The 21,263-nt window shown below is 46.7% G+C and overlaps 1 protein-coding gene across 1 annotated transcript in view; it reads left to right on the top strand.

Moving 5' to 3' along the window:
- The window catches only part of USP37 (ubiquitin specific peptidase 37), a 345,091-nt gene that overhangs the window by 161,279 nt on the left and 162,549 nt on the right, over positions 1-21,263 (top strand). The window contains exon 15 of the mRNA XM_085650037.1: positions 13,240-13,404. Coding sequence (XP_085506163.1) covers positions 13,240-13,404 — 165 coding nt within the window. The remainder of the gene's footprint in view (positions 1-13,239; positions 13,405-21,263) is intronic.

The following is a 21,263-nucleotide window of genomic DNA, read 5'->3' as shown; positions in this document are numbered from 1 at the left end:
TGTTTTGGTTCATATGAAGGTTGGTGATCCTTGAAATTCTTTTCCAAGGAGTTTTCTTCACATCTTGCGAGCGCAGATACAGTTCCAAACACTTGGTGGGCATACCAAAAACTATCTCGGGTGATGCCGCAGTCCTTACTCATGATGTTAGATGACTTGTTGTTTGGACACTGGTAATACTGTACAAACTAACTTTTTTTTGTTTCTGGTCTCTACGCTTGTTAGGCTGTAGGCACTACCTCTCCATCAGTTACTACAGTTCTTTACACTGGTTCTTTGGTTTGGACCTTCACATGTAGCGTTGGTCTTTCCATGCGATTTCCTCAGTGTTTGTCCAGTGCTTCATTCAGTCCGGTCCCCTCTGTCTGCTATTCTTTCTTTTAAGATTGGACTCGTTATCTAAATAGGCCTCCCCTCTGTTGGCCTTGTTCAACTCAACTTTTTTGTTTTACAGTCCTCGATAGCAGTCTTAATTTCTGTATTCTAGCAGGGTTGTTTCTCCCCTGCTGTTTTCTCTTCAGCGGTCTCTCGGCTGCCTGATCGTAACTGTTAAGCCGGTAGTGTTTTCTGTCTGCTTACTTTTTCTGGGGTGTGTGATTTCCACCCCCTCTGTTCCTTTTTTACTGGGCCATTTTTACGTTCTTCCATCTTAGGCCCATGACCAATGTTCTATTTATATGTACCCTTCTTAGGCATTTTTTATTAGTGTATATCTCTGCACGTGTGTGTGTGCGTGCGCGCGTTTGTGCATGTGTGTGCGTGCGCGCATTTGTGCGTGTGTGCGCGCTTAGCCACACAATCTTAACAAGTCCGCCATCTAGTATTGGGTGAGCAAGTTGTTTTTTCTTCAAAGAAGTGTTTTGAGCCACTAGTTAGTGACTTCTCCTCTTGCTTTCAGTGTGCATGGTCATCAACTACATTGTTAGTTTTTTTCCGTCATCTGGTTTGGTCATGTTCTCTGGTCGACAGTCATTGGGATCCTTTTCCAACAGTCTGTACTGTTTTTGATCAAGATTCAATCTCTACTTCGTTAAACTATTTTAAGATCTAATTTGTTCTCTATTCGACTCTATTCCATCACGCCCGTCGGGCGTAAATTCTCGTATACATTTTTCTTACAAAACAACCAGAAGGTGATTGAACGATCACCTTTTAAATTTTGTCCTACTATTTAATTTCCTTGTACAGACTTGCACAAAGTGCAATTCCTGACTCTCTGCGAGTATCAGGAACCAACTTGTGAGGCCCACAAATCATTCAGATCAAAGAAAACTCTTAGAGGTTGTAAAGCCAGAAGACCGCAAATGCATCTATGCAGCATCAAAGAAACACCTGACATTTTCGGTTCGGAGGAACTGAAAACAAATGGAAGCATATGTCTGCTGCAGATGAGGGTAATTTCTTTCCGTAACCGAGCTCCAATTTAGACTCCACAAGATACACTCACATCAGGGCAAAAATCCATCAGTAAATTGCCCCATCCACTTCTAAACAAACATTACAAAAGGCTGCTGTTGGGCCTCCAGTGCCTTTGGGCTATGGTCTGCAACCATCCTGCTGATTCCGGAAAGTCTGGGCTCAGCTCTGAAAACACAGCCTAAGCTCCTGTCAGAAACGGGTCCTGTCCAAATCTACAGTCTGCATTGAAACATTCTAAAGCAGATGCGCCACCGAAACCCTTGGAACCGAAAAAGCGCTCGGACTCTAAATCCAAAGCTGTGGAACTGAAACAATTGGCTCCAAAAACTGCAGGAGAGAAATTAATTTCGGAGCCCAGTAAAGCAAACAGTTGCGCATTCTCCACAGACTGTACAACCAGTACTTGAGAACTGACACCAGCAACTGGATTCTTGACAATCACTTGGTGATCCTTCCTGATACAGAAAGAATACTCACCAGGCCCCCTCAGGAGCATGCACAACCTGCAAAGAGACCACTCTTTTCAAGCGACCATAGACATTCCTGCAAATACACAAAAGAAACAGGATGAAGCCAGCAGTCCACTTCAGCCTTTCTCTACTACAACCTATACAAACACCACAAAACTCACTAGTTCATGAATACATACATTCACCACAGGAGCCATTGTGTTCCTTTACAGGGGATGGGGATGGTAGGGATGATCAACATCCAATATTCCCGCAGGATGACTGGCATTCATTTGTCACAGATCCACCAGATAACCCAAAGCCAGATCTTTATCCATCTAAACCCCTCCCCTGATACCACTACCTGTCATGATCTTATCAGTGGGGCAGCCAATTTCCATAAGGTACTATTACGTTCGAGGCATGTGGGCTGCTGAATTCATATCTGTGCATAGATCGCCGCCTAGTGTTGGGTCCGGATGATTGCACATTGTTGTCCTGGAAGAGTCCTCGAAGTATCACGAGATAGGTGGCTCCTCCCCTGATTACAGTGCGCATGGGCATCCCCTCCATCCTTAGATGGTTTTTTTCCGCCATTGGGTTCGGATGTCCTAATCTTAGCTCTTTGAGTATTTAGGCCTTTACATTCGTCGGTATTGTTTTCGTTCGGCGCCAAGTCTATTTGTCGAGGGCGTTCTCGAGTAGTTCATCAACGATGGAACCAAAGACATCGAATAGCCCTTTTAAGCGTTGCCCTCTTTGCAACGCTAAGTATGCTCGCTTCGACGTGCACCCGGTGTGCAACAAGTGCCTCTCTCCAAACCACGACTAAGCCACCTGTATGGCGTGTTCCAGGTTTCGATCGAAGTAGACCCTTCGCATTCGTCGAGCAGCTCTGCTCGAGGCGCAGAAAGCGACGCCGAACCCGGACAACATCTTCGGGACAGCAGATGAGGAGGTCGTGGACCTTGAAGTTCGGGGGGAGCTATCGGATCCGGCTTCGGAGCGAGAATCAGACTATGATGCCGAAGACGAGCGTATAGTAGACGAACAGGAAGATGGTGTCGTCGAAGAGGTAGGAGATGACGAGGAGGCCCTTGGGGCCGAGGAGGATGGCTCAGAAGATGAGTTAGGCCCACATGTCGGTACAGGGCCCAGAGAGGCACTTGATAAGGCTCAGGTCGAGGGATCGCCACAAGGCCTTACCCAAGATCATTCTTCTCGTTCTACAGCCCCGCATAAAGGCCCGGCTACGAACTACCCTAAAGAGCCATCGGTATCGAAAGCGCCATCATTCGATAAAACGAAATCGAAACTAAAGGCACAAGCACCTAACTCGAAAGTGAAAGTCTCATCGGCAACAAGGCCTCGAAGCCCTCGGAGCCGAACAAACAGACTGCCCTCGACGCACAGATTTCATGGGGACGTCGAGCCGAAGGCGGCGCCAACAACCAAGGTCAAGGTTGCCGAACCGAAAAAATCGGCGCCAAGGATCGTATTCACAAAAATACAGAGCGACTCGCGACACCCGACCCATCCCAGTCCTCGTGTCGAGAACACGGCGTCTGGTTCGGGGTTAGATGCCACGTCCAAAAGGGTATCGAAGGAACGTGTCGAATCAACACCGTCTCCCTTCCTAAAGAAGAAGGTGTCGGGGTCGTTACTCCGCATCCACGACACGGCTTCCATGCTCGGCGCAAAAGCACCCCCGCAGCCGAAGACTGTCGGCACAGTTCACATCGCGTCAACGCACATAAAATTCGGACTACCACCGGCGGTACGACCACCGATGTTCGACGCAAAGAAGGGTCCCGAGCCGCAAAAAGGGGTCGACCCGAAGAAATCTGTTGCAGCACCAACAGGAATGCCAATGGGACAGAGAGCTGTCTAAGTACCTCAGGAAAATGAGGAGCCGAGGCAGTTTATTGATGCGGAGACTGGTAGACTTTCAATATATAAAAGAAAGATACTGCCAGAGAAATCAATAGAGCCATACAAAATTCCATTGAAGAAGAGGACCACATCACCAGTTCTAGTAGAACATGTTCGATATTATGACCAGGAGCCTCAGTCATTCTCACCCACACAGTTTGATGTGGATGCAGGGGATGCTGGTGATGTTGAGGACACTTATCCTGTGGACACTGACCCTGAAGATCAAAACCAACCTTGGGTGGACGATATTGGTACAGGGGACCCACATACTGCTCCAGACACACCGGCATATGTGGTAAAATCATCTCCTGAGGATACTGCTGCTTTCAATGCCTTGATTGAGAGAGCAGCTAAAATTCATTATGTACAGCTCCACACGGATCCTATTGAGGATGATTTTCTGATGGATACCTTCTCTACCTCAGAAAGATCTGTTAAGACTCTGCCCATGCTGAAGGGGGTCCTAAAACCGGCTCATGACATTTTTAAGGAGACCACAAGGGGGAGACAACAGGAGTTCCTGCAGGTCTGGAAGTCCATCACTACAGATAGGTGGGTGAGAGACATTGTCCAGTACGGTTATTGTCTGGAGCTCACATCCACTCCACCAAACATACCACCAAGACACCGTCCTATGTCCGCAGAGCACTTGCACTTATTCCACCAGGAAGTTCTCAGTATGCTCCAAAAAGGAGCCATAGAACTCGTGCCAGCAGAAGAACAGGGATCAGGAGTGTACTCACTGTATTTTCTGATCCCCAAAAAGGACGGGTCTCTCAGACCCATACTGGATTTACGACCTCTAAACCGTTACATTCTGTCACAGCATTTTCACATGCTCACCTTGCAACAGGTGCTGCCGTTGCTCAAACAGGGAGACTTTCTCGCAACACTAGATCTCAAAGATGCGTATTTCCATATACCCATACACCCATCACACAGAAAATATCTCAGGTTCACTGTTCTCAATCAACATTACCAGTTCAAAGTCCTCCCTTTCGGAGTAACAACGGCACCCAGAGTGTTCACAAAGTGCCTGGCAACAGTGGCGGCGCACTTAAGGAGACAGCACATACATGTCTATCCTTATCTGGACGACTGGCTTATCCAGGGAAAGTCGGCCCAGCAGTGTGCCAACCACATAACCCACACCATTCACCTTCACAGCCTTGGCTTCTCCCTGAATTATCCAAAGTCCCACCTTCAACCCACCCACGTACAGCAGTACCTAGGCGCGACCATAGACATTCTGGCAGCCAAGGCACAGCCCAATTCAGTACGGATCAACAGCATGCAGTTCCTCATAAAACAGTTCAAACCTCAACACTCACTACCGGCACGAGTGTTTATGCAGTTGATAGGCATGATGGCCTCCTGCATCTTCATAGTCCCGCACGCGAGGTTACATATGCGCCCCCTTCAGGAGTGCTTGGCACGTCAGTGGAATCCGGCTCACGGACAATTGAAGGACCTAGTGTTGGTGAGCGGTCGGGCATACAACTCTCTGCATTGGTGGAATCCACAAAACCTTTGCAAGGGCCGACCATTCCAAGAGCCTGTCCCATAAATCATACTGATGGCGGACGCGTCTTTCCAGGGATGGGGAGCTCATGTACTCAATTACACAGTGCAGGGACTATGGACGACACAGCAAAGGAGGATGCACATCAACCTTCTGGAACTCATGCAATCTCCCTTGCAATGAAGGCATTCAAAGTACACTTGTGCAACAAAGTCGTGTTGATCCGGACGGACAACATGACTGCCATGTTCTACATACAGAAGCAGGGAGGAACACACTCCCCACAGTTGTCTCATCTGGCTCAGAGCATGTGGAAGTGGGCCATTCAGAGGAACATCTTCCTCATGGCGGAACACCTCCCGGGCAAGGACAACCAGATGGCGGATCTGCTCAGCAGACACGCCACCAAATACACGAATGGGAGATACATCCATCAGTACTCCAACCGTACTTCCAACGGTGGGGTCATCCAGAGATAGACCTATTCGCCACAAGGGAAAATGCAAAATGCCAAAACTTTGCCGCCAGGTTCCCACAACCACAGTCGCAGGGCAATGCAATATGGATGAACTGGTCAGGCAGATTTGCGTACGCTTTCCCCCCAGCACCATTAATACCGCTGGTGGCACGCAAACTGAGGCAACACTCAATGACGCTCATCCTGGTTGCGCCAACGTGGGCACGCCAACCATGGTACTCCACGTTTCTGGAACTCTCCGTGGTACCGCATCACCGACTACGGCTAACACCCACGCTTTTAACGCAGAGCCATGGCGAGATTCAGCACCCAGATCCGCAACAGCTGAACCTGGCGATCTGGCTCCTGAGATCTTAGAATTTGGCTACCTAAACTTGCCTCCAGAATGTATGAATATCATCAAGGAGGCACGGAGACCCACTACCAGAGCCTGCTACGCGGCTAAGTGGAAACGATTTGTCATTTATTGTAAAAATGACATCAATCCGCTGGATGCATCGACGCAAAACATTATCTGTTATCTATTACACTTATACCGATGCAATCTAGCATACAATTCCATCCGTATACATTTAACCGCACTGGCAGCTTGCCTTCAGAACAGGCAGCACCTCTCACTGTTCAAAGTGCCTGCCATCAGAGCTTTCTTGGAGGGACTCAAACGTGTGATTCCTCCAAGACCTCCTCCTTCACCAGTCTGGAACCTAAATGTGGTCCTCACCAGACTGATGGGACCACCTTTTGAACCTCTACACTCTTGTGAGATTCAATTTCTAACATGGAAAGTAGCTTTCCTAGTTGCCATTACTTCCCTAAGAAGTTAGTGAACTTCAGGCACTAACCATTCAAGAGCCATTTATACAGGCCAACAGGGTTGTACTACGCACCAACCATACTTTCATGCCCAAGGTAATTTCGCAGTTCCATATGAACCAATCCATAGAACTACCAGTGTTTTATCCTAATCCTGAGAATGTAGCAGCGAGAATGCTCCACACACTTGATATCAAAAGAGCTCTCCTGTACTATATTGACAGAACACAACATTTCAGGAAAACAAAACAACTGTTGCCTTTTCTCCACAGCACAAAGGCAACCCCATTTCCAAAGCAGGAATACTAGGTGGATCGTTAAGTGTATACAGATTTGCTATGAAAAAGCTAAGCGCACACTAACAATTCCTCCGAGAGCCCACTCCACACGAAAGTCAGGGGCCTCCATGGCTTTCCTGGGAAATATTCCTTTAGAGGAGATATGTAGAGCAGCCACATGGTCCACTATACATACATTTGCCAAGCACTACTGTGTAGATGTACACTCAAGACAGCAGGCAGCTGTAGGACAGGCTGTTCTCAACTCTTTTTCAGACTGCTGCAGCTGGCACGGGAAGCCGCCGCTAAATGGAGGGACTGCTATATAATCTATGCACAGATATGAATTCAGCAGCCCACATGCCTCGAACCGAATATGCTACTTACCAGTATGCATCTGTTCTTGGCATGTAGGGCTGCTGACATTCATATCGCCCACCCTCCTCCCCGGCGGCTGTTGCAGCTGTAGCATTCAGTAATAACTAGTTAGCATGGTCATCATTCACTGTATTACACTCCATCTATGCCACAATGGCGAAAAACAATCTAAGGATGGAGGGGATGCCCATGCGCACTATAGTCCAGGGGAGGAGCCACCTATCTCGTGATACTTCGAGGACTCTTCCAGGACAACAATGTGCAATCATCCGGACCCAACACTAGGCGGCGATCTATGCACAGATAGGAATGTCAGCAGCCCTACATGCCAAGAACAGATGCATACTGGTAAGTAGCATATTCGATACTGAGGAAATGGAGAATGCTTTTTGCATTTGAAACTTTCCTTTACACAAAGGTCTACACAGGATCTTACAATGTTAAAAGGAATGCTCGGTCATACTACTGATATATTTATCGACCCTGTCAGATCTAGAATTATCACTCCTAGAGTTGATAAAAAAAATCATAATCCTTCCCCAGCAAACACTACTGATATTAGGAGTCAACTTACACCAGATTGTTTAGTAGTTGCAACTGCTCGCAAAAGAGCAAACTCTCGGGTAACTGGTGATGTTCCCCCCCACCAGACAAAGAGAGCAAACGTATAGATGCGGCAGGAAAAAGGGTGGCAGCACAATCATCGGAGAATTGTAAACTGTTATCAAAGTATGATGGGGCACCCTGTGATGAAATGGACATTTTACAACATCTCCCAGAGGAACATAAAGGGCATACTAAATTGCATCAGATGGCAAACTCATCAAATTCAAACATGCCTGGTTTGAGAGTATCTGGATTTGAACCAGAAGTCCAACAAAGTTTACTATGCCTTCCTTTTGATGGAGAGTATATTTTTGGGCCACCGGTGGATACTCTGAGAAATAATGTAAAAAGATAATGAAACTGTTAAATCGATGGGAGCCCTACAAACGCAATCTCAAAGGGGCACATTTCATTGCTCCTCATATCGCGCAGGATCAAAAACAACCTCCACTGATTCATCCACCTCCTGTAAGACATCAAACAGCCTCTCGTCGGACGTTATAGGGGGTCCTATAGAGGAAACCATAATAGAGGCAGGTGTAAAGGAGGTTGTAACAAACACCATCTCCACCAACACCAGGGCTTGACTCTTATCATTCTTCCGATCACATTTCTGTCGGGGGTAGACTAACACTTCCTTCCCGCATGGATAAATATTGCATCTCATCAATGGGTGTTAGATATTATCCAACATGGTTATTGTCTGGAGCTCACTTCAACACCTCAAAACATTCCACCTTGCACCCACAGATTATCAGCAGATCATCAAAAGCTACTAAAAGAGGAAGTTCAAACTTTACTGAACAAAGGAGCAATAGAACTACTGCCATTACAACAAGGCACAGGTGTCTATTTACTTCCTTATACCCAAAAAGGATCGAGCTCTAAGACCCATAGTAGACCTCGGACCTTTCAAGAGGTGCATCCTTTCAAAACACTTTTATATGGTCACTCTTCAGAACGTCCTACAACTTCTCCAGCAGGGAGATTTCATGACTGCATTAGACCTAATGGTTTCGTATTTTCATATTCTAGTTCACCCAGCACACAGGCAATACCTCAAGTTTTCCTTCAGCGGACAAAACTTTCAATTCTGAGTGCTTTCGTTCGGGGTCAATACAGCACCAGTGTGTTTACCAAATGCTTGGCAGTGGTAAATTTATTTGAGTTGTATGTATCGCTAGACCTGAGGGTATGGTTATGCGAATACATAAATATCCTAAGCGGTACAAAAGGAACTCATAATGTAAAAGTCATTACAAATTTACTACACCAATTATGTTTTACAGTCGATCACACTTGTATCCTTTCCAGATCTGGCCTTCTTTAGGAGCCATACTAACTTGTCAAACGGGATTAGCTTACTCAAATGCAGCCTAAATACAAACTCCAAAAACTTAGTGCCACAGTTTCAGCTTCAGATGTGCTCCCAATACATTCCAGGAGCTGACAACAACTTGGTGGATCGCCTCAGCAGGACATGCCAAAAAGTCCACGAGTGGGAACTCCTAAAAGTCCTATACCCATTCTTCCAACAATGGGGACAACCCGACATAGATCCATTTGCAACCCCACAGAATGTAAAATGCCTAATCTTCACCTTCAGGTTCCGACATCCACTTTCCAAAGGCAATGCACTATAGATAAATTGGTCAGGGATACTTGCTTACACTTTTTCACCTCTCCCCCTGCTTCCATTTCACAAATTGAGGCAGACATCTGACACTCATCCTAGTTGCTCCCATGTGGGCCAGGCAACCGTGGAACACCACATTACTAGTTATCAGTAGTCCCACATCAACTACTACCCAACAGACACGATCTCACTCAGAACCAAGGACCATAAGCCTTCCAGATCACTCAATCTTGCAATTTGGCTCCCCAAGTCTAAGAATTTGGATACCTAAATCTACCACAAGAATGTATGGATATCTTAAAAGAAGCAAGAAGGCACTCAACATGGGCATGCTATGCAGCAAAGTGGAAACGCTTCATTCATTATGGTCCATCAAATAATATTGATCCACGAAATGCACCACCTCAAAACATTCCATCTTACCGGTTTAATTTACAAGTTGCAGGGATAGCTTGTACTTCTATAAAACTACATCATGCTGCCTTCTATAATTTCAGAAGGGAGAACAAACCTCTGTTTAGAATTCCTGTATTTTAAACGTATCTACAAGACCTTAAGTTATTCCACCTACACCAGTGTGGAATCTTAATATTGTGTTAACAAGCTTAATTAGTCCACCATTTGAACAATTGCACTAATGTCCGCTACAATCATAATGGAAACTTGCTTGTCTCATTGCAATTACTACACTTAGAGTAGGAGAAATTCAAGCACTAACTTTAGAGGAACAATTTTTCCAAGCACATAAAGACAAAGTAGCTTTAAGAACTAAACCTAAATTTCAGCCTAGGGTAATATTGCAATTTCACATGGATCAATACATTAAATTGCCTGTATTTTTTCCTCAATCCGATACAGTTGCAGAAAGAGCATTACTTTAGATTTTAAAGGAGCACTAATGTACTATATAGATAGAACAACTGTTTGTTGCATTTTCCAAACTACATAAAGTAAAGCAATTTCCAAATCGGGTATTGCACGTTGGATAGTAAAATATATCCAAACCTGCTATGCTAAAGCCAAAGTCCTCTTCCTATCCCACCAAAAGCCCACTCTGCACGCTAAAAAGGGACTTCTATGGCATTTCTAGGGAATATTCCAATAGCCGACACATGTAAAGCAGCTACATGAACTACACCGCATACATTTACAGAACATTACTGTGTAGATGTTATGGCACGACAACAGGCAAATATTGGTCAAGCAGTAGTATGTGCATTATTTCAAACAAATGCTCCTGGCACAAGTTAGTCACTGCTTACAAGGGGAACTGCTTTAGTCTGTGCTAAGCATGTGTAGCTACAGCCACACACACCATCAAAAGGTGAATGTTACCCTGTAAGCATCTGTGTGGCACGTGGTGCTGTAGATTCACATGCACCCACCCTCCTCCCCGGTGACTAGGGCTTCCTGCATTCACATAAATTATTCATCACGTTATTACATGGCCATCTACATGGGATACACTATCTTTTCACTCCATCCTCACCTGCCAACTGGAAAAGAATCTACCAATTAAGTCTATGACCATGTGCACTGCAAGCAAGAGGAGTCACCGCTGTACATCGTGACTTAAAACACTTTGACAAACAACAATTTGCACACTTCCAAGCTGTACGTCTCTAGTGAGTGGTACCCTGGTCTGCCTTTAGTGTAGAGGTTTGTGGTGGATTTGACAAACATGCTTACGAATAGCTGCTAAGTACTTAGAAGCGGCTTATTGTTAAATTTTCTTTGTACTTTACTGAATTAATCCTACATCTGAGTTTAGTGTCTTTTCCTATATTTGTTCTTACTTCAGTAACCATGTTGTAGGCCTTTTGACTCCATGGCAGATTTACAGGGCCGTCCTATTATGTACAACACTGAAACATGACCACGGATCCCCATCTTTTAGACCAATATTGTAATTTGTGATCTTGGCAATTGTCAAAGGTACGAAGGAGTAATATGCAATGCTTTCTGCAAGTTTTTGTATTGTGTATATGTTCCTAAATGAACCATGAGTTGCTTGTCAAATTTCTACAGTTGAACCTTAAAATGTTTTTTCAATTTGAGTGTTTTGTGTATATATGTGATGAAAATGTCAGTTTTGTGTAAATGTTTTGTTTTCTATGTTTAGTGGACATACTTTGCAAACCACTTTTTAAGAGATCACTGTGTACTTTACTATTTTTTGTTGTTGTTCAAATTGCCGGGTTATTCCCAGAATGTCATGCACATCCTACTCTCAGCCCCAGAGTTGTCCTACGAAAGCTACAACTGGGGGTATATGAGGGAGGGTTGGCAGTATCGGACCTCAAAGTATTTGGCGACAGCTTGTCAACATTAATTGGTGGGTTTTCTCCTCTACCGAGGAACCAGCGTATTGGGTGGACCGTACGGCCCTGGGGAGGGGGCAGCTATATCTCGGCCATTTATAAGAAACTAAGGGGCAACTCAATCCTCCCAACTCACACGGAGGCAATGGTTGCAGTGTGGCGGAAAGCAACCACAAGGACTGGGTGGGGAGCCAAACTCGCGGAGCAAACCCCATTATGGGAAGGGGACTTTCTGAAGGAAACTGCGTGCTTAGGGGGTTTCCGTGGCTGGAGTAACATCGGTATAGATCTCCTGGGCGATGTTTGGAAAAAAGGGAAAGATGCTAGACCTTGCCGCCATGCAATTGGAATATCAGATGGGGAGGGGTTATGTTTGAGATGCTTACAGCTGCGACATGCACTACACTGCCATTTGAAGGAGGGGGGCCAATTGCCAGATAATGCTCCGTTGGAAGATAGGCTTCTGCTCGATCCAATGATCGACAAGGCCATTTCACTCGCGTATAAAAAAACTGATAAACACACCGGACCCCCGGGGCCATTACAAGAGGCATGGGAGTCCGAGATTGGCCTCCTCGAGGATGACTGGGCAGAGGCCCTACAAAACCCTGGAGAAATGGCGATAAGGGCACGATTTCGCTTAGTCCAGCTCCGAATTCTTCATCGGTCATACGTCCCTAGGACAGGGCAGCATCGCATTGGTTATTGTGGGTCTGATAAATGTATGCGGGCTGTGATGAGTCTGAGACATTCTTTCATATCCTGTGAGCGTGCCCTAGGATACAAAGGTTCTGGGAGAACGAAGCCCAGGTGATGTCTGAAGTGGTGGGCACCACGGTCCCAGTGGATGCTATGTGGCATATCTTAGGAGTGACTGGTGATGTGGTATGGCCCAAATGGGCCTCAGTAAGCGGGTGCAGTGGCAAAACTAAATATTTCTCGACTATGGGGCGCCAGTGAGGTCCCATCGGTGGAGGGCTGGAAAAAAGGATCTAGACTGGTGTCAAGGGGCGCAACTCACTATGTACCAGAGTAGAGGGTGCCTATGGAAATTGGGAGAACGTCTGGGGGGGGCCTGGATGGCCTACAGGGCGGGATTTGTTTACCGATTAAGAACCAACAAACCGAGTGCAAGTAATTACTGGGTCAAAAGAGATCGCCGTGAGGACAACAGAGAACTGTTGGAACTGTACACTGTGAACTCTGCTATGGTCTTGTGTGCGCTAATTCACTGCTGAGTATACTGTGCCATCTTTATGGAAGCATTTTGTATTTGTTAATAAAATGTGTTAAAAAAAAAAAAAAAGCTTGTTTCCAGGTGTCATGTTCTGTCTCAAACGCTGTGAATAGAAATGTGGCCACGATAGATGGCAAGTAATGAACCATTGTTTTCTCATTTCTTAGGATCCTCATTCTCCATTTAAAGAGGTACAGTTTTAATGTGGTGCTCTCTCAGAACAACAAAGTTGGGCAGCAGGTGATAATTCCGCGATATCTTACCTTATCCTCTCACTGCACGGAAAGCACACAATCCCCTCTCACTCTCAACTGGAATTCGTACAATGCAGTGTAAGTTTTTTGAGTTATGCATGTTAATTTATCGTAACTGCTTAAATCCCCATACTTGGACTTGAGTTCTGTAATAATGGGATATTTTACCATACATTGTCTTTATGAAAACATATTGGGATTGTCTGACAAATATGTAACAGAGGCACAAAGTAAATCAGCACAGATTGCCCAGACAAAGGTTTGCTGATGAACAGACCCTCTTGTGTAAATTATTTTATAGAATGTCAGCAGATGAGTAGGATTTGATAACTTTTTTTTTTTTTCGTGAAAGCGATTCTTGGATCATAAATTATAGTGTTGGAGTATCCTGAAGTCTGGGCGTTCTAGAAGTTTTCTCTTTAAAACAATCCATTTGTAGCTAGCTAATGCATTGGCAGTTATCCTTGGAACATTATTGTAGGGAACTGGCTCTGTATATACTATACCAAAGTAAGGTATAGTGTGCACAGTCCAGCGGATCCTCAGAAGGTATAGCAGAGGCTAAAGTAGATAATACCTTACTGTCTTTTGTGGTAGTGTGCTTGAGCAATAAGGCTTATCAGGTTCATCAGAGGGTAGTTGTAGGAGCCTGGCTTAGTATATGGTGCACACTTATGTAAGTGGAGCACCCTGCACTAATCCAGACAACCCATATGGTGGTTTTAGTGGTCCTAGACAATGTTAGAAAGCTCTTTAAGTGGAAGCTGTGGAGAGCAGCCTCCAGGCGTAGTCCAGAATGAGTGTAAAGCAGCTTGTTTTACCAGTACTAATCATATAGTGTAGGATAAGTGAAAAATACACTGGATAGTTATAAAAATGTGTATTTATTATAAACACTTGCTAACACCTTGCAATAGCTCCTCCTTGGAGATGTAATCACAATACACACAATACTTCAGTAATAGAACACGTAAGTAGCACAAATGCAGAGTGGTCCCCAGGGGGAGACAAACCATAGACTAAAGTGGAATGCGAACCACGACCTAAGTCGAGACTGGACCCAGAAGACTTAAGAGATGGGGACCCAAGGTAAGTACTCAGGAACCCCAGAGATGGCGGTGTGCTGAGTGGAAACATGATCGCGTGCTCCATACAAGTCAATAGAGAAGTCGCTGTTGCAGTTTTCAAGAACGCTTTCTAGAGGACCCTGAAGAAACCCAGTGGAAGATGAAAGATTGCAGTCACCCCGCCCGTGGATACCCCAGGATACCTACAACAGGGAAGCTGGGTGCCTAGGTGCAAATTGATGTTGGAAAACTGTCGTAGAGCACAATGGAGAACTTCAGTAAAGATGCTGGCGAAGAAGGTGAAAGTGTCTGTTAGAACCAAAGGCTGGATTCAGGAAGAGAAGTACCTGCAAGCAGAGGGGATAGTCTATGCCACTCAGGAGTGATCAGGAGGCACAGAAGACCAATGCCTGTCGATACAGGAGAGTTGACGGTGACTTGGCGCTGTAGCTGTGCATGCCAGACGACCCTGTGGAAGACCAGGAGCCGTTCACGAGCTGTCCCACGTCTGATGTCAAAAGCCAGGAGGGTCATTGTCTGGCGGAGCACCAACAAGCCTTGGCAGCGGCAACAAATGTGGCAGACGAAAAGTGCAGTCTCGAGACCAGCAAGGTCCAAGGGACTCACCACAAGCAGGTAGGTCAGAGTAGGTCCCGATCGAACAAGGGGGCCCACTGAAGCCAAAGACCCTCAATAGGACCCACAGACCAGAGGCACAGGAGTTGCAAGAGGATTTCGAGCAGCTCACCAATGATGCAGGCTGACTGTGCAGAGCATGCAGTGAGAACGAAGATCTTAGCATCAAGAGACGCTGGAGCCCTAAGATCTCTGCTCAAGTCGGCAAGTCTTGGCAACGACAAGTCGACATGGTGCACAGGGGTACTGCTCCAGTGGTTCCAACGAAGGAAACTGGTTAAACTTGCTCAAACAGGCCTTGAGGGAGTTCTGTGTTGCTGGGCCTTGCGAAGTCCGTGTGACGTCAGGAGCAGCAGACTGGTCAGCAGATGCAGGGGAGTGACTCCTTCACTCCACGTGATATTCCTTCGGATGTCTTTGATACCCACAGGCCTGGAGAAGAACCTGTATGGAGCACAGGGACAGACTACACAGAAGACTGGCAGGATGACGAGACCAGGAGTAGCAGTAGTCTTCCAGATGCAATCTCAGTTCCCAAAGCGAAGTCCCACGAAGTCCAAAGTGTCCAGACGGTTGAAGCTGAAGTGAATCTTGTCCAACGACTAATCTAAAGACTCACTCAGAGGTAACCCCTTAAGTACCCCAAGGAAAGGGTTGGGACTATTCAGGGGTCCATCCCAGAGGAGGGGCTGGACAGTGGGGAGGATACTCCCATGTCCTTTGTCCAGTTTCATGACGGAGAGGGAGCCAATGGCTCCCTGAACTTGTTCCAACTTTAGTATGCATGGAGGGCACCAAATGTGCCCTACAAAGCAGTCTAGTGGTGCTGGCAAGTGCCCCAACCTTAGCCCAATACACAGTCACCTCCCTGTGACAGGAAACCTATTGTCCTACCTTCCCCTGCTTGAGCTTGGCTCAGCAGCAGGAGGGCCGAATCTGGTCTGTGGTCGGTAGTAGCCATAGCTTGCTTTTGGACTCTGGAAGACTGGTACCAGGAGCACGGAGGGCTTCCCGCAGGAGGACCCCAGTACAATGTAATCATACCTCCCAATACAGTTTACGGCCTTGGAGGTAGAATTCCAACATGTTTGAGACCAAACATGCCAGGGTTCATTGCAGACCGTTTATAGTTGGCCATCGCGTAATAGGGGCATGGCCACTCTATATATCATAATAGCTGATGCACTTACAACCCGGGAGAATGGACTACGGGAATTGTAGGGTTGTCCTGCTCATGCAGGGACACTTTCACACTTATAACCGAACACCCTCCCTTCAGGATTGAAAGGCCTGCCTTAGGGCTGGCTTGTAGATTGTAAGTGTAGTGACCTCAGATATAAGAAACCCTATCTGTTGTAAGTGGTGCTAGCACCAGTTTACTCGGGCAGGCCTGTAGTCCCAATTTGAGTTGTCTCCCATGGGTGGGATAATACATGCCTAACCCCATGGGGACCTCTTGTGTAACTATGCCCTGGATAACTTAGTGCTATATACTAGGAACTTACAAGGGTGCACGGGTAGCCAATCTTGGGGGGGGGGGGGGAGAATACCCAAGTACTCACCATGGTCCAATTTAGGGAGGAAACCAAGAGACTGGGGTCCTGATCAGCAGGATCGCTGTCAGACTAGTCAGAAAAACACAATGACACCAGCAAAAAGTGGTGGTAACCATGAAAGCAGATCCTTCTTTCCCACAGTAGTGTTAAGAATTTGTTGTACACGCTCAGGGAAGAAATTATGTCACACACTTAAAGACTGAATCCAGACCTATTGTTGGTATAAAAAGTTGTTTCTTAGTTCTTTTTTTTATTTGAACCAAGATTTACTCAGAAGCAGGTAAGTGATGCTTTCAGTACAATGACTTTTCAAGGTATGGTGTGTACTAGTTTTGTAGAAGCAGACCAATTACTTTGCAGTAGAACAAATGTGTTGTACACGTCAGAATACTTGCAAATTACTTTAGATTACTTTTTAGTTACTTTTCTAACTGCACGAAATAAACTAATCTCAGTGTTGGCTCTGTAGTACATAAGCAGGCAGGTTAACTTTTTTGAAGACACTAAATTACTTTAGTTGAAGTACAAGACAAGTTCAACATTTAGAATATTTTTCAGAGAAAACCCACCAAGCAAACCTATGGAGGAAAACGCAATGTTAGGTTTGCAGGGAAGTAAACGTTTTTTGTAACTGAGTTTTAGGAGGAGGGGGTGGTAGAGCCAAGGTTCTGGTCAGCACTAGGTTTTCAACCAGCAGCACTTGGGTGGCAGAGTGCAGGGCACCAATTTTAGCCAATGGGGCAGCTCGGTTGGTGGCTGCTCACGGGCAGGCCACTGTCTTGGGAGACGATCTCTGGGGTTAAGGCAAGGGCAAAGGGGGTCCCAGGTTAGCACCAAAACTACACCACCAGCGATGTGGGCGGTCAGGTGCAGGGTGCTTAGGTGGTGAGATCCCAATGCGTTCCTTTGGAGATTGCCTGTCGAGGAAAGACTGCAGGCTGGAGCAAGAAGACTGGAAGAAGGGAGCCAACGACTGGAGGATGAAGTTGGAGAGTTGCTGGACACCAGGACAGTCTGTTCGGTACCTCATGGGTGGAGGGGGTGTTAGTCCCTTCAGTATGAGGCTGCAGATGTCGAAGGTCTGAGCAAGTGGTCCAACGCTGGATCCCAGGTCAAGATCGCCGGGGGGGACCTCGCTGGGCTGTTGGGCCACTCTGACTCTGGCCACTCTGACTTGGCCTGTGGGCGTCTGCTGCAGAATGTTGAACTCGCTCTGAATAGCTGGATCTGGAGTCTTGACTTGGGTTGCTGTTGGGTAATTCTGGTGTCCACGGGAAATTAGTCTTTAGGGAACGCAGGGTAGGTCCCTGGGGTTCTTGGAGGCTGTGAGATGTGTTACAAAGGCAGCAAGGCCTTTGAAGCAGGCTTGCCACAGATGGCTCTTCCTGACCTGGGGGAGGTGTGAACACCTCCACCCAGGAAAGCCTTTTGTTTCGGGGCCCAGGGAGTGAATGCTCCCACCCCAGGGGTCCAGAAACTTGTCACGCGGTGGCAGGCTGGTGGTCGCCAGTCAGGAACCCACCAGAAGCTGGTTTGGTTCAGGGATCCCATGTAGAAGGGTCTCCTGAGTGCAGGCAATAATAAGTCTGACATTGGAATAGGTGCAGGTTTATTATTTTGAATGTTTGATACCAGTCTTCCCAGGATTCCGTAGAGCCATTATGGTGTTGGGAAACTTGTAATGGCCAGTTTCCAGACCATATACTCTGGATGGCTTTACTAATAATTTCCTTATATATTGTAGGGACCTGCCTGCTCATAGGTCCTCACGTCTGGTATAGGGCACCCTGCCTTAAGGGTGACTTACCTAAGCTTCATGCAGTGCTGGGCAGGCATGGCACACAGGGATGTGTGCCGTGTCGTTCTTCACTTTTAGATGCATCAAAACATGCAGGCTGCATTGGCATTAGTGCATGTTTAAGGTGAGAGTTCTCTGAGGGTGGCATAATACATGCTGCAGCCCTCGGAGGCCTCTCCCTGGCTATCATGCCCTTAGTGCCATAGGTACCCCTTACAAGGGGGCTTACAGGTAATCGAGTTGTGCCAATTGTGGAAACAATGATACAGGTTAGGGAAAGAACACAGGTCCCGGGAACCTGATTGCCAGTGACGCAGGCCACACTCAAATTGCATCCGCTGTTTGGCAAAAATGTTAGGAGCAACCATGCATAGAGGGCACTTTCCTACAAAATATATAGGTCGACAGTAGGTAGATATAGTTAGGACCTATTTTCCATAGGAAATCCGCAACATTCTATTTGGAATGTTGGTGCCGATTGACGAATCTTCGCGAAATTTTCCAAACTTTTGGCCAGCTCCGGTCCCAAAACGCTTTTTCCCCATGCATTTTCGCATAGGACCTTTTGACGCAGCTACAGCCCGAACTGCTGAACGGAATTACACCAAATTTGGCAAAGAGGTAGTCCTCAGTTCAGACTCGTGCCTTTTGCCTAAATGGTGTGAATCCGTTCAGTAGTTCCTGAGAAAATAGAGGTAAAAGTACATATATATCTATGGCCTCGGAGGATTCGTGCACCCTCCCCGCACCCAGCGCGCACCCTGCCGTGCTCGAGCTGTATTCTAATTGGCTGTCAACACTCCAGATCAGGAAGTGATTGCAGCCATCCTGTGCCTCGATAGAACCGAGGCACAAGAAACCTATAAAACAAACGCGAAAAATGCAAAAAGGGGGCAGGGTAGAAACACCCTGACCCTGTAGGCCTGCTCAGGGATTCCACAAGGACACCCAGGGCCCAAAACATTCGGATAAAAATAAAAAGCGTGGGGCTCCTGTGCTTCTTTAGTAATTGGCCCGGGGGGGGGGGGGGAGTCAAATCCCGGGGGCAGAATTAGTGTGGGGGGGGTCCCCAATCCCCCCCCGCCCCCCCCCCCAGCCCCGGGAACTGCCACCACCCGTGGCAACTTGTCCGTGTGGGAGGGGGGGGCCGCGCGGCCCCCCTCCTGGGGACCGCCACCCTCCAGGGCCGGCTCCTGCAGTGTCCCGGGGTGCCCACCCCAGGGACACTGCAGGAGCCGCTCCCGCCCTGTCATTGCAAAACTGCTTTGCTTCATTGAAGCGAGAGCAGGAAAACCATGCGGCCCCTTCCGGATTTTTTTTTATTTTTTTAAAATATTTTTATTTATTTATTTTTTAAACAAGTTGGGGGCAGGCCTTGGGGGATGGGGTCCCCAGGGCCAAAAAAATTGAAAAAGAGGGGGGGGGGGGGGGGCTTTAAAAAAAGAAAAAAAACTTGGATCGGGCTAAGGCCCCGCCCCTCCTTTGCAGAGAGGGAACTAATTCCCCTTGAATACTGGGGGTCCTTGGGGGCCAACTAGCCCACCAGGAACCTCCAGTATGTGCCAGGAGGCTGCGTTGCAGAGAGGTGTAATGAGGCCACGCCGCTTTTTACACCTCTCTGCAACGCAGCTCCGTGGCGCTTACTGGAGGTACCTGGTGGCCTAGTTGGCCCCCAGGGTTCTTCAGGATTCAAGGGGACTTAATCCCCCAATTTAAAACATGCCATGGGGCACGTTTACACAGTGGTGAAGGTAGGGGGCGGGGCCTGAGGTGATGTGTGCAAACACGCCCTGTGGCGCATTTTAAGTAGGGGAATTAATTCCTCTTCAATCCAGAGGCCCCCTAGGGGCCAACTAGCCCACCAGGTACCTCCAGTAAGCGCCACAGAGCTGCGTTGCAGTGTTGTAAAAAGGGGCGTGGCCTCTGAACACCTATCTGCAACGCAGCTCCCTGGTGCATACTGGAGGTACCTGGTGGGCTAGTTGGCCCCCAGGGGACCTCTGGATTGAAGAGGATTTAATTCCCCAACTTAAAATGCGCCACAGGGCGTGTTTGCACACATCACCTCAGGCCCCGCCCCCTTCCTTCACCATTGTACAAATATTCCTCTAAAATCAGCCGAACTACGAATTCCTATTTACTCACCTGTTATCAGGAGAGAACCCAGTGCTGCATCTGTAAGCCCAGCAGTGACCCTGAAAAGTAATTCTAAGCGTACTTACCAGTAACTTGTATTTCCTTCCATAGGAATCCATTGTGTGGTTTTCACCAGAAAAGTGTCTATTTTCACAAACTAAAAATATTCCTAAAAAATTGTCTGTATGACTTAAACACATTCTTTCAACTGTTTATAGGCGATTGGCCAGTGCTGGATCCAGGATCCACCACTGAGTAAGAAAGTAACGATAACACTACTTACCTGCTAAGCGAATTTTCTGCCATAGGATAACATTGGTGATTCTATGTGAAAAAATGTTTAAGTGTCAACTTTTAAAATACAATAATATTCCTTAAAAATCACTACTATAGCCAAAAGGCTTTTACTCAACTGTTTACAGGAGATGTCCAAGGACTGAATCTAGGATGCAGTCCTCTGGTTATAAAAGTAATCCATAAAGTAACTAATTGCATTTGACTAGAAATTCACATTGACCTCAATGTTGCATTGTCATTGAAATTGTGTTACCCATTGCAACAACTGTAACTACTGTTACAGTTGCACTATAGGCCTAAAACCTATGGGTTTTTTTCAGTGACTATATGTATATATATGTTCGTTGATTTGTTAGATGTTTAAGTTGTATACTGCATTCGGGCTGGCCTTATTTGCATAGACATTAATCATGGCTGTAATCTTGATATGTGGGTCTAATTGACTTG

This window comes from Triturus cristatus, chromosome 3_2 (assembly GCF_964204655.1).
Source record: "Triturus cristatus chromosome 3_2, aTriCri1.1, whole genome shotgun sequence".
NCBI classification, from domain to species: domain Eukaryota; kingdom Metazoa; phylum Chordata; class Amphibia; order Caudata; family Salamandridae; genus Triturus; species Triturus cristatus.
The sequence above is the reverse complement of the archived record's forward strand: the minus strand, read 5'-3'. Positions and strand labels throughout refer to the sequence as shown.